General features: G+C 53.9%; 1 protein-coding gene across 1 annotated transcript in view; it reads left to right on the top strand.

Moving 5' to 3' along the window:
- Positions 1 to 16,921: 16,921 nt before the first annotated feature.
- Positions 16,922 to 18,812, top strand: part of LOC309685383 (electroneutral sodium bicarbonate exchanger 1-like) — a gene marked incomplete at both ends in the record, with an annotated part of 61,822 nt that continues 59,931 nt past the window's right edge. The window contains 4 exons of the mRNA XM_082501154.1: positions 16,922 to 17,082; positions 17,421 to 17,686; positions 17,953 to 18,098; positions 18,572 to 18,742. Coding sequence (XP_082357280.1) covers positions 16,922 to 17,082; positions 17,421 to 17,686; positions 17,953 to 18,098; positions 18,572 to 18,742 — 744 coding nt within the window. The remainder of the gene's footprint in view (positions 17,083 to 17,420; positions 17,687 to 17,952; positions 18,099 to 18,571; positions 18,743 to 18,812) is intronic.

The raw sequence follows: 18,812 nt of genomic DNA, 5'->3' as shown, positions 1-18,812 counted from the left end.
CCACACGGATTCCACCACCAATACACAGCTGCTAAATATCCCCGGCTGCTGCCGATCCGTAAGAAACCCTTCAAAATACAAGAGAACGCTGAGCCCGGCACGCTGACGGTGCTGCCAGGGCTGTGAGTCAGAGCTGGACGGAGTCACAGCCCCTGAAGTTGAAATCAGCCCCACACTCAGGCACAACCCAGGGTTTCAAGCCTCGCTACAAACCAGCCCACTGCTTTTGAAAAAAAAAAAACAAACAGGGAGATTCACCTCGAAAGAAACCACGTTCTCGACGCCAAAGGGGCGCTGGTCCATGGCCGCCGTCGCCCTTAGGGCCAGTTCCATGGGGCTTCGCTTGACCTGGAGCAGAACTCGCAGGCGTGAGGACAAAGAGTACCCTACACAAAATCTAAAAAAAGGAAATGTTAAATAAGATTTGCTGTTACTCACCCACCAAAGCCTAACCACTACAACTCGCCCTTTCACAACCATGCCTGATCGCAGAAGAAAACTGAAATATCCCAACTCCCGGTTCAAACACAAGGCGTGGAGCTGCCCAGACCCCACGTGTGGGCTGGGCAGACGGGGGGCTCTTCTTCTCAAAACCCACAGGAAGAGAAAGGGCAGGAGTGTTTTCCCAGCCCTGGAAGAGGCTGTGGGACTGCCCCAGATTTGGCGGAGTTTGGTAGCTCTTCCTGAGGGAAAACGCTGCTCTCGGCATGGACCTGGGGGCTCTCCCTGAGGGAATTGCTGCTCCCAGCCTTGCAGGAGTCTGTAGGGCAAGTGCAGGAATGGATTTGGGGCTCTCCCTTGTTGTAAAATCACCAGATTGTGGTTATAGCAGAAGTAGAATGTGAGAGCACTGGGTGTTCTGAAACTCGTAACCATAGAGTCCTCACTAGGTAATCGTTGTTTTGTATCAAGGAACAAGTAGAACCCAGATGAAACAATGAAGAATAGAATAGAGAAGTTTTGTTTGAGGCTAGTAATTATAGAAACCTGTTATGCACCAGTGACGCTGCTTAGAAACCCCCTTACCCTTCCCATCTTGATTTAAATATCTAGACCCAAAATAATAGATATTAATAGAAATAACCATTGATTATTTGGATATGGGTATTGAGAGTAATGTGTAGTCAAGGGACCGATCAATGAAAATCAAACCCATAATAGGCATTTGGGAACTAGGTATGACCTAAACTAACTGTTGAACAATGTAGCTTTGAAGTACCTGTCAAGAAAGCGATGAGTTGTAGGCCTGGTTAGTAAACCGAGAAAATCTTCTGGAGGTTCCAAGATTAAAGGTGGGGTGGAACTCTGTGACCAAGCTGAGCACGCGCAAGGACCGGGTTCAACCAGCGGACACAGTGAGGAAGACCCTGGACGACCACCAGTGTACCTGAAGGCCCATGCATCATGGATATATTAATGAGTTCCCGGAAATTGTATAAATATGTTAATTGTTTCTCGGAAATGTGATGAATATGTCTATTTGGACTGTATATAATTTTTGTAGTGGAGCAACTCGGTACGCACACTGGGTGGAGTGAACCCGTGCATCCGGTGCCATAATAAAGAAGTGCCTGCTTTGTAACTTAAATTAAGGCTTAGAAAGTTTGGTTCTGCTGATTTACGGTAACGGGGGGGGGGGCGATAGGCGACGCCTCCTTTTGGGGAGGTACATTGTACTCAGAGACGTGGCGCGCAGCCGCCGCACCGGGAGGGCTGTCCGGGGGCGGCGGGGCCGGGCCTCGGGGAATGGGGGCAGAAGAGACGGCCGGCCCAGTGCCCGGGGAGGGGGCAGCCCCCCCGGCCTGACGCCGCAGGTAGCGGCGTTAAGCGATTTCAAGTGGAATTGCTGCATTGGCAGAAACTCCCCGTGACGTCTGAGCAGCGGGGGGCTCCCACACCCCCGCACGGGGGCTCCCACACACCCCCGCACGGGCTCCGGAGGCAGGGCCCCGCCCGGCACTGACACACAGGGGTTCAGCGCGCTGCCTGACCGCCACCCGCACCCCCGCGCCGACCCACCCACGGCTACCGGGGGGTGGACGGCGGCGGCGGGGACACCCCGGCTCGGTACGGGCGAAAAATAACGCACACACACCCCCCGCCAGCGCCTGCCCCCCACAACCGGCACGATATTTGCATAGACCACGCCCCTCCCATAGATTTCCACACACCGCGCCTCCAGAACGAGTCCTCCCATGCGCCACCGCCCCCGCGCCCAGATTCGCATGCGCCACGCCCCCGACTCGCTATATTTGGATGCACCACGCCCATAGTCACACATATTTGCATAGGCCACGCCCCCTCGCACCACCCACCTACCAGAGGCCACTCACCCCGGGCGAGGAACGGGGCAAGCAAAACCCGCAGCGGGGCCAGGGAAGACCGGGCAGCCTCGAAGGTGGGGGGGGGCGGGGGGAGAAGACCAGCCTCGAAAGGGGGGGGGGGGGGGGGCGGGGGGAGAAGACCAGCCTCGAAAGGGGGGGGGGGGGGGCGGGGGGAGAAGACCAGCCTCGAAGGGGGGGGGGGGGGGGGGGGGGCGGGGGGAGAAGACCAACCTCGAAGGGGGGGAGGGGCGGGGCGAGAAGACCAGCCTCGAAGGGGGGGGGGGGGGGGGGGGGGGGGGAAGACCGCCCTCGGGGGGGGTGGGGGGGAGTAGGAGGGAGGGGTTAAGGGCTGCTTGACAGAAGGGATAGGGGCTGCTTTTTTCCACTGGAAAGCTGGGAGACCCCCACCATTTCCCAACTTTAAAACCTGCTTTTTGCTCCAAAGCTGGGAGGGAAAAAAAAAAAACAAACCACCAAACCCCAACCCCACATTTAGCCTTTTTGGGATGAATTGTGGGGTTGGGTTTTTGTGCATGTGGAAACAGAGCTGGCGACAGCTTCCCCACCACCGGTGCTGCCGGGCAGCCCAACGCCCGGCACAGCCCAGGGTCCTCCACAACCCAGTTCCAAACTGGTGGAGCCGGAGCGCAGATTTGGCAGGTGACTGGCGAGGTGCTGCCGGGGCCCAAGCGCCCCAAATAGGTGGGTTAAATATGATTGACCGCTGACGGTAATTAATCTGCGAGAGGCCGGGCGTGGGGTTTTGTACATAACCTGGATTGGTCGGATTTGAATAGGATTTACCTTTGCTTTGTGCCTGTGTGGGACCTCGCTGGGGGTGGGGGGGTTATTTTGGGGCGTTATGCCATAAAACCACCGTGGTGGCGACAGAAGATTGGCCCAACGCCGTCGTCCACCGCTGCTCGTCATTGTCGTCGTCCTCATCAACATCCACCGTGTCAGGACTCCAGGCTGTTTTAGCAGAGGAGTGGGGAAAAACATAAAAAGGAGATGAACCCCGAGAAAAAAAACAAACACATTTAGGCCACACCACATATGATTTTTGCCTTTATTTCACCCACCACGCCTAAAAAAAAAAAAAAAACAATTGGCAGAAAGCGATAATTTGATTAAAAATCATTCCCTCCAATAATGTCGCTGTCACCTACGATTTCACCCAGGAAGCATTAACGCAAGAATATTTTTGACTCCAGCAACAAGCAAAAAAAACCCAAAAAAAACAACTTTCAGCATGGCTGAACGAGGGGAAAGTAAGAAGAATTTGGCCACAGATATGTTCTGGCCCCAGAAAAACAGCCAAAATCCTTCCATGGAGCAAAAGCAACCTGCCAGTGCTGCCCTCATAGGGTGCAAAGTTGGGTAAAAAAAACCTCATCAGCTAACCATCAGCTATCCCGGGAAGCGAAAGGTCCCATCCCATGTGGCAAAAATACACTCGCATGAATAACTTAGACAAAACCAGCCCACAAAAGGCCCGCACAAGACACACACTTGGTCCCCCTTTGCTTGAAGCTTCGCTAAAACCGTATACTCAGATTAGCCCTTTTCTGCAGTTTCTTTCCCAGAGTTTTGCCCCAAACCCACGCTTCTAGCCCCGCTCCCCAAGCCCTCCCTCAGGGCCCACCACCTTTCCCCAGCCCAGCCTGTCCTTAAAGCTTTTCTTTCCACACACAGCCCTTTCCACTCACCTCCCTCCGGGGCCTCCTCTCTCACAGGCGCCTCACAGCCCTGCAAACCTCCTCTCCTTCGCCTCTCCCTCTCACGAAAACCCATTCCCCCCTCACAAACACCCATTCCCCTCACATTAAGAGCCATTTCCTCCACTCCTTCCTCACACAAACACCCATTCCCCTTACTCCCCCCTCACGTTAACACCCATTGTCCTCACAGAACACCCATTCCCCTCGCTCCCCCCTCACACACTCACTCCCACACCCCCAACCATTTCCCCACCATTCTCCCCTCGACCCACCTCTTCTCTTCTCTTCTCTTCTCTTCTCTTCTCTTCTCTCTCTTCTCTTCTCTTCTCTTCTCTTCTCTTCTCTTCTCTTCTCTCTCCTTGCCTCAGCCAACACACCTCTCGCCCCCCTTCCCCTCTCCTCCCATTCAAAATGGCCCTTCCCTCCCCCTCTCGCCTTTTCCTGCCTCAGCCCCCGCCCCCCGCTCAGGTGACACCGCACACAGCCGCCATGAGGCGCGGCGGGGAGGGCCGGGGCTGTGAGAGGCGATGGCGGGGAGGGAATTTTCGGCTTTTCTCCTCTTCTTTTCATCTCCTCAGGCTTCGGGCAGCCCCGCGTGGGCGGCTGGAGATCCCCCCCTCCCCTTCCAGGAGTGGCCCCGGCCCTGGGGCGGCCCCCGCCTCCCTCCTCCCCACAGGCTCTCCTCAGGGAGAGCCCCCACGGCGGGCTCACAGCCTCCTGTGTGTCCGGGAATGGGATTTCCCTCAGGGAGAGCCCCCAAATCCACCCCTGGGGCAGTCCCACAGCGTCCTGCATGGCTGCTGTGAGAAACGCTCACTGTATTGAATTTTAGTCCGGGGCAAATTCGGTGGAGCAAAGAATATTTATTGCAGCGCTGGGAGTTACACGGGGGATTTCTCTTCCTGTAGCTCATTTTTCCTTTACAAACGCTTGTTTTTATTTCGTATTCCTTATACTTATTCATGTTTCTTCTTGGAACATACTTTGCATAATCAGTGAGTTTTGGGAACACGACCCACCCCCAAATACATAATCAATGGCTTCTTGCAATGCAGCCCACCCCCGAGCACGCCCCTCCCAGCGGCGGTCTCCTGGTGGTCGTCGGAGGGAGGCTCGAAGTCTTTATCACCGTGTCCTTCTTGTGGCTTCTTCATTCCTTACACTCCTGTGGTTGCCTTACCCAACCACACCGCCCGTTGTTCTGCAACGGTTCGGTACTTCCAACTGTTGCTCTCGTCTGACATCCTGTGTAACACTATCCCTTTTCCAAACGCACAGTGAGCACAGACCCATCTTAGCTGAAGCCATAGTGAGCACACATTCGTTTGAGCTGAAGCAAAATTTTTGCCAAATTACTTATTACAGGTTTGCAGGGCTGTGAGGTGCCTGTGAGAGAGGAGGCCCCGGAGGGAGGTGAGTGGAAAGGGCTGTGTGTGGAAAGAAAAGCTTTAAGGACAGGCTGGGCTGGGGAAAGGTGGTGGGCCCCGAGGGAGGGCTTGGGGACGGGGCTAGAAGCGTGGGTTTGGGGCAAAACTCTGGGAAAGAAACTGCAGGACAGGGCCAATCTGAGTATACAGTTTTAGCGAAGCTTCAAGCAAAGGGTGACCAAAGGTGCCTCTTGTCCTTTTGTGGGCTGGTTTTGTCTAAGTTATTCATGCGAGTGGATTTTTGCCACACGGGATGGGAACGTTCGCTTCCCGGGATAGCTGATGCCCCTGGATAAGCACTGCCCGCGAAGCACTGCGAAACCCCGTGTTCAAAAATGAGGATAAAGGCCGGGTTTTGCCTCTCGGAAGGATCTCTAAGCACCATCTCCAAGCTATTTTCAGTACCTTTCTGGTTGTTTTCTTTCCCCCCATTTAAGGAAATCACTTAGGTTAACTTTAGCAGGACGGCCTTCTGTCCCAGGACAAATGCCAGGCTGTCGCTGCATCCTTAATTATAATAACATTTTAATTGTAGGGGTGCAAAAGCTCTTCTTTAGTGGTTTTGCTCTGGCTGATGATGCAGCCACCTGGGAAAGCAATTTTTTTTTCGGGGGTGGGGGGGTGGGGGAGAGGGATAAGAGTCCCCTGGCAGTAAATAAATATGTTTTAATGGGGGAAAGGTGTCGTGGTGGCTCCTTCTGCTGCAGTCTGGTGATTAAAGCAGGAATCGCCTGTGAGGAGATGGGCAAACCCGCGAGCGTTGGGGTGGTAAAAAGGGGGAGTATGTCATGCTCTCAGTTATCAGCTATGTGTTTTCGGCAAATGTAAAAATAGCAAGAGTTTGTTGTGGTGGGTTTTTTTTATTATTTGTTTCTATGGTGCTATGACCAGTTCCTCTCCGGAGTGAATATTCCTGGCCACGTGGGTAATTAATTAGCATGCTGCGGGATGCGACTGCCGCTTTATTTCTGTGAGGGCAGCGCTGGTGGGTTGCTTTTGCTCCGTGGAAGGATTTTGGTTGTTTTTCTGGGGCGAGAACACGTCTGTGGCCAAATTCTTCGTGCCTTCCCCTCGTTCAGCCACGCTTAAAGTTGGGTTTGGGGTTTTTTTGCTTTCTGCTGGAGTCAAAAATGTTTCTTGCATTAACACTTCCTGGGTGAAATTGTAGGTGATGGCAACATCGTTGGAGGGAATGATTTTTAGTCAAATTATTGCTTTCTGCCAAGTGGGTTTTTTAGGCATGGTGGGTGAAATAAAGGCAAAAATCATAGGTGGTGTGGCATAAATGTGGGTTGTTTTTTTTTCAGGGGTTCATCTCCTTTTTGTGCTTTTGCCCCCTCCTCTGATAAAACAGCTCAGAGTCCTGGCACGGTGGACGGCGACAAAGGCGACAACAACAACGAGCGGCGGTGGACAACGGTGTTGGGCTCAGCCTCCGTCACTGCCGCGGTTCTATGGCGTAACACCCCAAAATAACACCCCCCCCACCCCTAGCGAGGTCCCACCCAGGCACAAAGCGAAGGTAAATCCGACCAATCCGGGTTATGAACAAAACCCCACGCCCAACCTCTCGCAGATTAATTACCGGCGGCAGTCAATCATATTTAACCCACCTAATTGGGGCACTTGGGCCCTGCCTACCCCTGCCAGCACCTCACCAGTCACCTGCTGAGTCTCTGCTCTGGCTCCACCAGTTCGAACTGGGATGTGGAGAACCCTGGGCTGTGCCAGGCGTTGGGCTGCCCGGCAGCGCCGGTGGTGGGGAACCTCCGTTTCCACACACACACAAAAACCCAACCCCATAATCCATCCCAAAAAGGGTAAATGTGGGGTTGGGGTTTGGTGGTGGGTTTTGTTTTTTTTTTTTTTTCTCCCAGCTTTGGAGCAGAAAGCGGGTTTTAAAGGTGGGAAATGGGGGGGTCTCCCAGCTTCCTGGTGGAAAAAAAAGCTGGTTTTAGCACTTCCTTAAAGCAGTTTTTAACCCTTCTTATAAAGTGTTGTTTGTTCCCCCCCGCCCCTTTTCAGGCTGTTCCCACCCTACCACCCTTTTCAGTTTTTTATTTCCCCCCCTTTTAGGGTTTCCCTCCCTCTTTTTTTTGGGCAGTTTCCCCCCAGTCCTCCTCCCTTTTTGGGGGGCTGTTCCCCCTACCCCTTTTTGGGGGGTGCTTTTTCCCTCTTTTGTGGGCAGTATTCCCCTCTTCCTAAATACAATTTTCTTCCTTGGTGGAAAAAAGCTCTTTTTCATAGTGTTTTAAAACGCATTAAATCCCCACAGTGCTGCCTCCACGTCCTTTTTTGGGGGGGTTAAAACCACAGTTTTAGACAAATACATGGAGGAGCACTCCTCTTGCCACTAAACCCTTTTCTCCCTCCTCGCTTTAATTCCCCAGTTTGTTTGTTTTTTTTTTTTTTTTTTCTAGCCAGGATTCAGGAAATAGCATTGGACAAATCTAAACAATTTTGGGGGAAGAAAGCTGGGAATTGTTGGGTGCTGTAAATTCTTTTTGTCAGCGAAATTTTTGAGTGTCCCCACACGTGTCATCTTTGTCTGGGTGATGCTGTCACCGGCACCTTAAAAGGAATCAGGGCCTGGGAAAAGCTACCAGCACAATTTGGGATTTTTTCCCATCCCCAACTCCATTCGGACGACCATTCTGCGCTTTCAGTGCAGCACCTCTGCAAAACACCTCAAAAACTAAACTATTCTGGAGCTTTGATGCTGCCTGAGTGCCTTTGGGTGAATTCCAGCCACAAAATTGCATTTTAAACCCCCTTTTTTCCTCCCCGCAGGGCCCCATCTGGGGACAGGAGGCGAGGGGGTGAGCCCCTTCCCCCCAGCGCTGGAGAGGGAGTTATCCCCGTTCGGGGAATTCCAAAAACCCCCGTTAAGCCCCAAATTTTGGGCTGTTTCATCCAAACCTGAGTGTTGGAATGGGCCAAGAATGGGATGGAGGGGAGGTCTTCCCCCAAACGCGGAGCCTTCCGGGACCCCGAGCGGGAGGAACCGGCTGCCCGGTCTTCCCCGGCCCCGCGGCGGGTTTTGCTTGCCCCGTTCCTCGCCCGGGGTGAGTGGCCTCTGGTAGGTGGGTGGTGCGAGGGGGCGTGGCCTATGCAAATATGTGTGACTATGGGCGTGGTGCATCCAAATATAGCGAGTTGGGGGCGTGGCGCATGGGAGGACTCGTTCTGGAGGCGCGGTGTGTGGAAACCTATGGGAGGGGGCGTGGTCTATGCAAATGTCGTGCCGGTTGAGGGGGGCAGGCGTGGGGGAGGGTGCGTTATTTTTCGCCCGTACCGAGCCGGGGTGTCCCCGCCGCCGCCGTCCACCCCCCGGTAGCCGCGGGCGGGTCGGCGCGGGGGTGCGGGTGGCGGTCAGGCAGCGCGCTGAACCCCTGTGCGTCAGTGCCGGGCGGGGCCCTGCCTCCGGAGCCCGTGCGGGGGTGTGTGGGAGCCCCCGCGCCGAAGCCCCCGTGCGGGGGTGTGGGAGCCCCCCGCTGCTCAGACGTCACGGGGGGGTTCTGCCAATGCAGCAATTCCGCCTGAAATCGCTTAACTCCGCTACCGGCGGCGGCGGGCCGGGGGGGCTGCCCCCTCCCCGGGCACCGGCCCGGCCGTCTCTTCTGCCCCCATTCCCCGAGGCCCGGCCCCGCCGCCCCCGGACAGCCCTCCCGGTGCGGCGGCTGCGGGTCATGTCTCCGAGTACCTCCCCAAAAGGAGGTGTCACCTGTCGCCTCCTCATCCCCTCCCGAAACGCAGCCCCCCCTCCCCGCACTGTTACCGTAAATCGGCAGAACCAAACTTTCTAAGCCTTAATTTAAGTTTAGAAAGCAGGCACTGCTTTATTACGGCACCGGGCGCACAAGGGATCACTCCACCCAGTGTGCGTACCGAGTTGCTCCACTACAGAAATTAAAATATACGTATTCATTACATTTCCGAGAAACAATTGACATATTCACATGATTGCCGGGAACTCATTAATATATGTAAATGTCCATGATGCATGCACCTTCAGGTACACTGGTGGGCGTCCAGGGTCTTCCTCACTGTGTCCGCTGGTTGAACCCGATCTTTGCGCGTGCTCAGCTTGGTCACAGAGTTCCACCCCACCTTTAATCTTGGAACCTCCAGAAGATTTTCTCGGTTTACTAACCAGGCCTACAACTCGTCGCTTTCTTGACAGGTACTTCAAAGCTACATTGTTCAACAGCTAGGTTAGGTCATACCTAGTTCCCAAATGCCTATTACGGGTTTGATTTTCATTGATCGGTCCCTTGACTATACATTACTCTCAATACCCATATCCAAATAATCAATGGTTATTTCTATTAATATCTATTATTTTGGGTCTAGATATTTAAATCAAGATGGGAAGGGTAAGGGGGTTTCTAAGCAGCGTCACTGGTGCATAACAGGTTTCTATAATTACTAGCCTCAAACAAAACTTCTCTATTCTATTCTTCATTGTTTCATCTGGGTTCTACTTGTTCCTTGATACAAAACAACGATTACCTAGTGAGGACTCTATGGTTACGAGTTTCAGAACACCCAGTGCTCTCACATTCTACTTCTGCTATAACCACAATCTGGTGATTTTACAACAAGGGAGAGCCCCAAATCCATTCCTGCACTTGCCCTACAGACTCCTGCAAGGCTGGGAGCAGCAATTCCCTCAGGGAGAGCCCCCAGGTCCATGCCTGGGTGTCCCCACAGCCTCCTGCGTGGCCAGGAATTGCATTTCCCTCAGGGAGAGACCCCAGACCCATGCCTAGGGCAGTGGCACAGCCTCCTGTGAGGCTGGGAGCAGCGTTATCCCTCAGAAAGAGCTACCAAACTCCCCCAAATCCATCCCTGGGGCAGCCCCACAGCTTCCTGCATGGCTGGGAACGGCGTTTCCCTCAGGAAGAGCCCCCAAACCCATTCCCAGGGTGTCTTCACAGCCTCCTGTGTGGCCGGGAATGGTGTTTCCCTCAGGGAGAGCCCCCAGATCCATCCCTGCCGTTGCCCTTCAGCCTCCTGCATGGCTGGGAGCAATGATTCCCTCAGGGATAGAAACCCTCTTAACCCCAAACCTATCCCCAGGGTGTCCCCACAGCCTCCTTCAGGGCTGGGAGCAGCGTTTCCCTCAGGGAAAAGCCCCCCAAACCCATCCCTGGGGCAGCCCCACAGCTTTCTGCAAGGCTGGGAATGGTGTTTCCCTCAGGGAGAGCCCCCAGATCCATCTCTGGGGTGGCCCCACAGTCTCCTGCGAGGCCGGGAGCAGCGTTTCCCTCAGGGATGGAGCCCCTTCCTTCCGCCAACCCCACTCCTGGGCAGTCTTTTCCTCCCTCCCACCTCTCCCCACACCTCAGCGCTGGGGCAGCCCCACAGCCTCTTCCAGGGCTGGGAAAACACTCCTGCCCTTTCTCCTCCTGCGGGTTTTGAGAAGAAGAGCCCCCCCGTCTGCCCAGCCCACACGTGGGGTCTGGGCAGCTCCACGCCTTGTGTTTGAACCGGGAATTGGGATATTTCAGTTTTCTTCTGCGATCAGGCCTGGTTGTGAAAGGGCCAGTTGTAGTGGTTAGGCTTTGGTGGGTGAGTAACAGCAAATCTTATTTAACTTTTCCTTTTTTTTAGATTTTGTGTAGGGGGCTCGTTGTCCTCACACCCGCGAGTTCTGCTCCAGGTCAAGCGAAGCCCCATGGAACTGGCCCTAAGGGCGGCGGCGGCAATGGACCAGCGCCCCTTCGGCATCGAGAACGTGGTTTCTTTCGAGGTGAATCTCCCTGTTTTTTTATTTTTTTCAAAAGTGGGGGGCTGGTTTGTAGCGAGGCTTAAAACCCCGGGTTGTGCCTAAACGTGGGGCTGATTTCAACCTCAGGGGCTGTGACTCCGTCCAGCTCCGACTCACAGCCCTGGCAGCACCGTCAGTGCGCTGGGCTCAGCGTTCTCTTGTATTTTGAAGGGTTTCTTACGGATCGGCAGCAGCCGGGGATATTTAGCAGCTGTGTATTGGTGGCGGAATCCATGTGGTGAAAAGATCTTTGGGGTAAAGAGGTGACTAGGTGGGGTTTTTTTGCACCTCAAAAATGTTTCTTATTGCTTTGTACCTGTAAAAAGACATTCAGATCGATAAGGCTGAAGAAGATGGTAACAATCCTAACCCCTCTGTTTCACAGGAATTTCACTTCTGTCCTATTTTCATAAAATTACCCCCTACACAGGAATATGTTCTGTGGTTAGATTTTTTTGTTTTGTTTTGTTTTGTTTTCTTTTATGAGAGTCCTTGCAACCTGCCCTCCAGCTGGAAATGGGCAATGCAAAGGCATTACAATGATAGATTTGGTAAATATGTTGCCAAGGTCTCTATTAGTGGCTTTCCCTGAAGCGGGGAAAAGACGTCCTGTTTAATTCTTGTTTGCATTTGAAATTCTCTGTGAAATGGATTAAGCAGAGAGGGCTTCTTTTTGTGGGTCTGCCCTTGGGAGGAGAGCGCCTTTAGGAAAAGGCTTTTCTGGAGGGGACAGAGAACTTAATTGCTGATGGCTATAAAAGTGCGCCCTGTTTGGGTGGCTTGAAAACAAAACCCGTGAAAATCCATGACTGAAAAATGAGACTTTCTCCTAATGATTGGGTCGGTTGCTCTTAATCTTGTTCTGCCTATTCTTAAGTTTGTCACCAGGACAACCAGGTTCTAGAGATACCACTAGTGATAATACCACTGGCAGTGGAGGTCCAGCCTGGCTTATACTCCTACCTCTCGTGCCTATTGGGGTGCCTCCAACAGCCGAGAAATAGTTCTTCTTGGCAGCGAGTCCAGAGGCCAACCTGGTCTTGCCCTCCATCCTCTTTAGTTCGGTATCTCTGATTCTTGTGGCACAATAGGGTCCTTTCTTCAGTCCCGGAACTCCTATTGGAGTTGATATTTCGAGGATCTGTGAACATTCTGGTTGGGTCGGTCCACATTACGTAATTCTCTGTGGTTCTGCAACAGTAATGTCTAATCCAGTTACACTTATCTATTGGGGTTGTATTCCCACATCGGATACACTAAAGATCGAGGACTTGGGAGAGGTACTGCTCCCGTCTGCCACGGGGACCTAAAATGACCTTATTACAATTCTTACACTTATCCTGTAGATACACGCAACAATTACAATCGCAGCAAAGTAGGGTCAAAGGGGTTGGGTGCTGCCCCACTCCGAAGGCACTCTCGAGGCTTTTGCTGTCTGTTGCTCTCATGCAGCAGCACTGACTCTTATGCGCCTTCTGAAGGCTCTCCAGGGCTTTTTCCTGTCAAAGCAAAACCATGAGACTTCCTTTTCATGGTTAATTTCCATATGCATACTTTGAATCTGTATAGATAATGCCTTCTTTTCCCTGGAGATAATCTAAAGCTCTCTTCAGAGCGTATAGTTCACAACTCTGGGCTGACTAATTTGCTGGTAATCCTCCTTCTTCAATTACTGCTTTTTCTTCCCCCAAAATGACGACATAACTCCTTGCTCTCTTTCCATCTATATATCAGGAGGAACCGTCTCTAAAAAGTTGTTGGATAGTTTTTTGGTTTTGTTTTTGTTGGTTTTTTTTTTTTACATAGGGCATTGGTGTGTTTATTAGGTCTTCTCTTACCCTGGTTTGGTAATTTATAAAATCTAATCAATCATGGTGCGGCTCCCCACTTGCCTGTCCCTACAGGAATTGTGAAGGATTCAGGTTTCCGTCTACTATGAGGGTCAAATCATTCTTTTCTATTAAAATGGTTTCGTACTTCAAAGTTCTGGAATCTGTTAACCACCGGCCAGACTTCTGAGATAATATAGTTCTTACAGTGTGTGTGGGGGTATGTACGATTAGGGTTCTTCTAGAGGTTAATTTTTGGCTTTTTTCTACTAATATTGCTGTGGCCACTACTGCCTGTATGCATGTGGGCCACCTCCAACATACTGGGTCCATTAATTTTGGATAGGTATGCCACCGGTTTCCTTTCTCCGCCCCGTTCCTGCATTACGACTCCATGCGCTATCCCTTCTTCTGTGTTTATAAAAAGGTGATTTTTTTTTTTTTTTCTAGGGAGGAGAGGGCTAAACCCGGGGCTTCTATTAACTTCTGCCTTAATTCTTTAAATTGCTCTTGTTTGTCTTCTGTCCACTGTATTGGACTGTCTTTTACAAGTTTATAATAGAAAAATTTTATTGACTGAGTGTATCCTTTAACCCATAATTTACAGTACTCTAGTAACCTTAAAATCTTCTTTATTTCTCATTTCGTTCTTGGCACACTTAATGCTGTAATTCGTTCTGGATTGATTTTGCTTTTTCTATTGATAATTAGATGCCTTAAATACTTCTTTTTGTACAAACTGCAGTTGTGTCGTTGAGACTCTTAACTCTTGTTCTCCAAAAAAAACCATTCAGCGAACGTATCGATGTCTCTTTCTGACTTTTTGCTACCTCTCTCCTGATACCAACAGATCATTTCCATATTGCAAGATTCTTACTGCAGGTTCTGCCTGGAACTCCCCTAAAATTTTCTCTAGCGTCTGTTCAAATAGATTTGGGGACTTTGTGAATCCTTGAGGCAGGGAGGTCCAGCAGATTTGCTGCTTCTTACCGGTGTCTGGATCTTCCCATTCAAAGGCAATTTCATAATACAAGACTTCTCAGCTCCTGAGTCTACTAAAAAGGCGTAAATTTCCTCCTGGGGGCCTGATTTTAAATTTATCAAGGGCTCACTAATTCTTTCTTCCCCCAGCAGGCAGAGCCCTTGACACCCTTACTCGGTAGCGTATTCTTCCTGTTGACAGATTTTAAACACTCGTTGATCTCTCTTTCGCCTGGGACACTCTCTCTTAAAATGTTCTTCCTGCCCACAATGGTAACACTTTCCGCCTTCTGGGGCTCCTGATTTCATTCACATGGGCTTTTTGAGCGACAGCAGATGGGCTCCCTGTATCTTGTGTGCTCTCATCCCCGGCCCTGGATTCTGGGGCGCTTTATCTTTAGTCTTTGTTATTTCTTTTACAGTCGCCACCATTAGTTTTGCTTTTGCCCTCTGCTTCTCCTCATCGCGCCTCACATACACTCTTTGTGCTTCTCGTAACAGCTCATTGATTCCTCTCTCATGCCAGTCTTCCATCTTTTCCATTTTTTTCCTAATACCTGGCCAGGCATGGGTGACAAAATTTATTTTTTAATAATTCCTGGCCAGCAAAAGTCTCTGGATCAGTCCCAGAAAACTGCTGAATATTCCTTCAGAGCCTCTTCAACTGTTCCATCGGCGATTCCTCTTTGAGTTCTTGGAACACAACCCACCCCCAAATACATAATCAATGAGTTCTTGGAATGCAGCCCACCCCCGAACATGCCCCCTCCCTTCCAGCGGCGCAGGCGCTGTGCTTCCTCACGGGTCTTCCTGATAGTCATTGGAGGGAGGCTCGAAGTCTTTACCACCATGTCCTTCTTGTGGCTTCTTCATTCTTTACACTCCTGTGGTTATCTTAGCTAACGACACCACCCTTTGCCCTGCAAGTTTCTGTCCTTCCAACTGTTGCTCTCGTCTGATATCCTGTCTAACACTATCCCTTTCCCAAACACACAGCGAGCACAGACCCATCTTAGCTGAAGCCATAGTGAGCACACATCTATTTTAGCTGAAGCAAAATTCTTTTGCTAAATTACTTATTACAACAGCAACACACACTGACACACACCCCGACTGCATAGGAACACACACACTTACTACAGACCAACACACACTAACACCCCCCACACGCCCCCACCACACATGGAACACCCCACGTAATGCACACAGTGCTCGTGCACGTCATGCACAGAGCGTGGAAGGCATGCACATGCAGCACGCACACACACACGCAGTGCGGGCACACACAGCCTGCCAGCATACGCACAAAATGCGCGCCCACACGGCACGCGCTCGACCCAGTGAACGCATACCTGCAGTGCGCACGCTCACAGGCTCATCTACACCACACTGCACGTAAACAGTGTGCACCCACCGTGTGGGTACCGGGACACGGAGTGCACCCAGACACCGAGTGCACCCACACACAGGGCACACACGATGCGTGCACACACAGAGTGCAGCACACAAACTGACGTGCCGGCATTTCCCAGTCCCTGAAGGGCCGACAGGAGAGCTGGGGAGGGACTTTTTACAAGGGCGTGTAGTGACAGGATGAGGGGGAAGGGCTTCAAACTGGAAGAGGGGAGGTTTAGAATAGATCTTTGGAAGAAATTCTTGACTGTGAGGGTGTTGGACCCTGGCGCAGGTTGTCCAGAGAAGCTGTGGCTGCCCCATCCCAGGAAGTGTTCAAGGCCAGGTTGGACGGGGCTCTGGGCAACCTGGGCTGGTGGGAGGTGTCCCTGCCCAGGGCAGGGGGGTTGGAACTTGATGGTCTTCAAGGTCCCTTCCAACCTAAACCATTCTGTGATTCTGTGTGTGCGCCCAGGCGTGCGCATAGGTACGGAGTGCAGCATGTGGGGGTGCTGGACTCGTCCCGCTCGCACATCACCGCTTGCCTGCTGCGGCTGTAGCCAGATGGGCCCCTCAACACCCAAAACCGTGCATGCTGCCTGTAGCAGTTCTGTTTTCTGGTGTATGTGTTTTGGGAATGCCCTGGTGGCAAAGGGCTGCAGAGAGCGGGGGGGCAGTGAACTTCCCCAAGAGGTCGCGATGCCACACAGGGCTTTTTCTGTCAGCAGGCAGCGCTCGCAGCCAGGCGCTGCTGCCTGCCGCGGGGCCTGCACAGCCTCGTCCCGCAGACAGAGCGTTCAGCGGGGGTCTGTCGGGGGTGTCCCATGCCGGCTTCTGCCTCTCCTCCTGCCGGGAACCCCCCATGGTGCCCCCCCTTCTGCCAAGAGGCCACCGGGCCCGGTGCCCGGAACCAGCGACTCTGTGACATCAGCCCCGGGAACAAGAGCACCGTGGGCAGCGTGAGCACTGCGGGCACTACGTCGGCTGCGGCACTGGTGGCGACAGGCCCTCGGTTCGCTTCTTGCAGGTGCCACGTGCCGCCACTGGCAGCAATGAAACTGCTCCTCGTCGTCGTCCTGCTGGCCCTGTGCTGGCCTGTGCAAGGCGCGTGGGACAGCTGTGGGTAAGTGGCCCCAGGCTCTGGGGGGGAGCTTGGGCAACCCTGATGGGGTTCACTGGAGGGAGCCCGCTTGTCCCCCGTGGCCACAGCTTCCCCAACCCCGCTTGGGAGCCTCAGATCCTGGCCAGCACCCCGGCTGCTGGCACAGCTCCTCTGCGGGGCTCAGGCAGAAACAGGGGCGCACGCACGCCCGCCCCAGGGGGTTCCCTGGCCCTGCTGTCCGTGCAGCGCCTTGTGGGGAGGGAAGAGGGCTGACCTTCAGCCTGAACCGCAGCACGCCGTGGAGCAGGACAGTCCTGAGTTTCTGGTTACAGAGGGACCTGCGGGCTCCGGCCCATGGCTTACCAGTACGGCATGTCGCGCGTGGTGGGTGGCACCGATGCCCGTCCAGGAGCCTGGCCCTGGATCGTCAGCATCCAGGACCCCTGGGAAGCAGGCACGGGGCACATATGCGGAGGGTCCCTCATCAGCCCACAGTGGGTCCTCACGGCGGCACACTGCTTCATCGAGGCCAGGTAAGGAGGGCCAGGGAAGGGGGCTGTCCCCACCACCCTCGCGGGTGCCCTGCGCGCAGCACCGCCTGCTACTCCCATCCCGGTTCCTGCCAGTACGCCCAGTGCCTGGGCACTGCTGAGCCCAGCCAAGAGACTGCTCAGGAGAAGGCTGGGCTCAGGCCACTGCTTCCTAGCAGCCTCCAGCGCCACATGGCTCGTGCCTAAGGCATGCCAGGGCAGTGGCAGCCTGCGTGGCACTGCTCTCCTCTCTGCCCTGGGAAGCAGAAGGCAGGGAACGGCGGGGCTGCTGCAGCGCGTGGCTCCGCTCCCTCTGACCCCCCTCTCCATCTGCCTTCCAGGCACATCAGCATGTGGCGCGTGGTGATCGGGGCCACCCAGTTGACTCGGCTGGGCCCCGGGACCCAAGTGCGCCATATTAAGCGGCTGCTGGTTCACGAGCACTACAGGAATATCACGCAGAGGAATGACATCGCCCTGCTGGAGCTGGACCAGCCTGTCCAGTGCAACTACTACACCCAGCTTGCCTGTGTGCCCGACGCCTCACTTAGAGTGTCAGATCTGCGCACCTGCTACGTCAGCGGTTGGGGCGCCACCACTGCAAGATGTGAGTTCCCCAAAAGTGCTGGTGTCCTGAGTGCAAGCTCGGCACACTGGGGAGAGGGGTTGGGCTTCCCGAGAGCGGAGGCGAAAGCCAGAGTCAGGCTGCGGGGACGTACGCCTCCGGAGAGAATGGGCTGACCCACCGCCCAAAGCCAGACAGAGGGGAAACACGGGCACAGTGCCTTCAGGACGCAAAGCCAAGCCCTAGGGAAGGGGTTCACCCAGGCAGGGTGGGAGCTGCTGGGGCTTCATTGCTTTCTCTGCTCACAGCTGCAGGGTCAACGGATGTCCTGCAGGAGGCCAAGGTCCAGCTCATTGATGTCAACCTCTGCAACAGCAGCGGGTGGTACAGAGGGGCCATCCACAGCCACAACCTGTGTGCTGGCTATCCGCAGGGTGGCATCGACACCTGCCAGGTAGGACGTGCTGCAAGTCAAGCCCCGGCAGCCCCGGCAGCCCTCTCGCAACGCCCAAACATCGCCCGGCATGTGCTTGGCCTGGCAAGTCACCCTGCCACCGCTGGGTCTTCACCGCTGCTGGGGCTCACCTCCCCTTCCCCAGCTGCAGGTCCTTGCCCAGTGTCCGCCTTGTCCCAGAGCCCGGGGACGCTGCCCAGAAAGCCCATCTCGTGCTCCCGGCAGCCCATAGGTCCAGATCCCATAGCATCCCCCTTCCACACAGCCGGGAGCACTGTGCAGGGATGAGAGAGCGCCCGACCTTACAGGCCCACCACCCCCTCCCAGATGAGGCTCTGTAGGCTCCAGCGCCGGAGCAGAGCCGTTGTGTGCAGTGAGCAGAGCTCTGGCAGGTGCTGGGAGAGAGAAGGAGCCGGCCAGGGCGCTGACAGTGGCCACCCAACACCACCTCAACCCTCTCTCCTCCCCTGCAGGGTGACAGCGGTGGTCCTCTGGTGTGCAAAGACAACAACGCGGACTACTTCTGGCTTGTTGGGGTGACCAGCTGGGGGAGAGGCTGTGCCAGAGCCAAACGGCCCGGAGTCTACACCTCCACCCAGCACTTCTACAACTGGATCCTGGTCCAGATGGGACTGAGCCCAGCAGTAAGGGGTACTCCAACAGCACGGGCTTGGAGTCATTTTCTCACCGCCTCAACCCCTTATCAGAGGCCAA

Source organism: Vanellus vanellus (genome assembly GCF_965231255.1).
Source record: "Vanellus vanellus genome assembly, contig: HAP1_SCAFFOLD_29, whole genome shotgun sequence".
NCBI classification, from domain to species: domain Eukaryota; kingdom Metazoa; phylum Chordata; class Aves; order Charadriiformes; family Charadriidae; genus Vanellus; species Vanellus vanellus.
This window is presented reverse-complemented; position numbering and strand designations above follow the sequence as displayed.